The sequence below is a fragment of the Arachis ipaensis genome, chromosome B2, assembly GCF_059453495.1.
Source record: "Arachis ipaensis isolate K30076 ecotype BB chromosome B2, ASM5945349v1, whole genome shotgun sequence".
In the NCBI taxonomy this organism is placed as follows: domain Eukaryota; kingdom Viridiplantae; phylum Streptophyta; class Magnoliopsida; order Fabales; family Fabaceae; genus Arachis; species Arachis ipaensis.
In genome coordinates, this window is record NC_142437.1 from 98,151,016 (window position 1) to 98,153,261 (window position 2,246).

Here is a 2,246-nt window from a genome sequence, read left to right on the forward strand (position 1 = left end):
TCAGGAGATTAGGGGCTTTGTGGTAGAGACTAGAACCCAAAGGCACAGCATTCTCTGATCCAGAAGATTCGACCTTGTCTGTGGCGTTTTGAGTAGGATCATGAAGGAGAATGGACTGCAGGAGTTTCACCCTCAATCAGAATGGATCCACACAAACCCTGGGGTTTAGATCTGGAGGAGTATTGGCGGCTGCTCAAACCAGCGTCAATCACATACAGCTTTTCATAGAAGAAGACAGTAAGACCAGAGTTAATCCAGAAAGACAAAGCATTTCCAAGCCTTAACCATCTTTTTATCATAGTTTACATGACTTCTGAGTTCTGAGTAACGTTCTCTTTTTATTTTCTTTTATGCAATTAAACAATCAAACCAATTCTTCTATCCGCCTGACTAAGATCTACAAGATAACCATAGCTTGCTTCAAACCACAATCCGCGTGGGATCGACCCTTACTAGCTCAAGTATTACTTGGACGACCCAGTGCACTTGCTGGTTCAGTTGTACGAAGTGTGGGAATTCGTGCACCAGTGACACACAAATCGCTCTGACACAGCCTGCTATTTCTCAACCATATGACTGACCGGATCACTTCTCCAAGTTGAATCTCGATGCAATGACTTCGGATTGGTCGTTTATTCATGGAGGCTCCGAAGAGGATCCAACCAATGAGTTCAAGGTTGGACAACAATTTGAAAACAAGGAAGAAGTCATGTTGGTAGTTAAGAGGTACAACATCAAGAGGGCTGTGGAGTATAAAATACTAGAGAGTGACCAGTTGAAGTATGATGTACAGTGTATCCAGTTCGGGCCCGGTTGCTCTTGGGACATACACATAGCATATCGCCGAAAGCAAGAAAAATGGGAGGTTAGGAGATACAATGGTCCTCAAACTTGCATGCAAACATCCATGGGCCAAGACCATCGTAGGTTGGACTCAAAGGTGATTGCTCAGAACATATTCACAATGGTCAAAGCAGATCCAACAATCAACATCAGGGTTTTGCAAGGAAGTGTGGAGAATCACTTCGGTAACTAGACGTTGTACAGAAAGGTTTGGCTTGCAAAGCAGAGAGTCATTACTAGAATATATGGAGATTAGGAGGAGTTATACAACGAGCTTCCTCGTTGGTTATTCTCTATACAGATGTATTTACCCGGTAAGATTTATTTCATTGTCCTTAGTTATGTATAAAGTCACCATCTACATGTGCTAACTGTTGATAGGTTTTTAGATACTTGGGTGCAACTTGTGACACAACCTTGGCCTGGTTTAGTCGACACTGTCATGTTTCATCGGGTATTTTGGACGTTTCCACCGTGTGTTGAGGCTTTCAAGTATTGCAAGCCACTTATTTCTATCGATGGCACCCACTTATATGGTAAATACGAATGCACATTACTCATGGCTATTGCTCAAGATGGCAATGCAAATATTTTGCCTATTGCATTTGTTGTTGTTGAGGGTGAGACAAAGGAGACTTGGTCATTCTTTCTTTCGTATCTGTGGCAGCATGTGACACCACAACCCGGCGTCTTAGTGATTTCAGACAGGCACAAATCAATTGATGCTGCGTTAAATACAAAGGGAAGTTTATAGAAACTACCTCATGCCTTCCAAGCATTTTGTACAAGACATATTGCTGTCAATTTCATGACTCACTTCAAAAACAAGGGTTTGAATAAGGTTCTGGTTAACACATCGTATTCAAAGTTGCAGCGGGAGTTTGTTCATTATTTTGGCCGTCTGAGGGGTGAGAATATCGCAATCAGAAACTGATTTGAAGAAATGCCTCGTTCACATTGGGTGCAGTATGCAGATGAGGATCGTCGGTTTAGTCATATGACAACAAACATCTCGGAGTGCATTAACATTGTCATGAAGGGTTCTCATAATTTTTCCATCACTGCTCTTGATAAGTCAAGTTATTTCCGTTTGGGTGAACTTTTTGCTAGGAAGGGTTCAGAGGCCCTTGCCCAGCTTCAAGTTGGTGCTGAATTCTCACAGATGTTAATGAAGGCCATAGAATTCAACTCGAAGCATGTCAATACTATGAATGTTTATCAGTTTAATCGGCCGAGGACTTTGTTCACAATTGAAGAGTTAGCAGCAGTGCCTGAATCCAGGCAATAAAATTACCACGTGCTACGAGCATCCCATATCTCATGCTAGCCACCCAAAAAATGCAAGAACCACTCGCCTCGACCGAACTTACCATCATGCCGATACATCTCGTCGATGTTCAGAG

General features: G+C 42.4%; 1 protein-coding gene across 1 annotated transcript; it reads left to right on the plus strand.

Moving 5' to 3' along the window:
* The first annotated feature begins 613 nt into the window (after nt 1-613).
* LOC107627491 (uncharacterized) lies at nt 614-1,597 on the plus strand. Its single transcript, XM_016330321.1, has 3 exons — nt 614-1,028; nt 1,145-1,157; nt 1,225-1,597. The coding sequence occupies exons 1-3, from the start codon at nt 614-616 to the stop codon at nt 1,595-1,597; spliced, it is 801 nt and encodes a 266-aa protein (XP_016185807.1).
* The last annotated feature ends 649 nt before the right edge of the window (nt 1,598-2,246 follow it).

What these genes read in the sequence shown, in the direction of transcription:
- LOC107627491 (XM_016330321.1), top strand. Translation starts at nt 614, where the DNA reads ATGACTTCGGATTGGTCGTTTATTCATGGAGGCTCCGAAGAGGATCCA.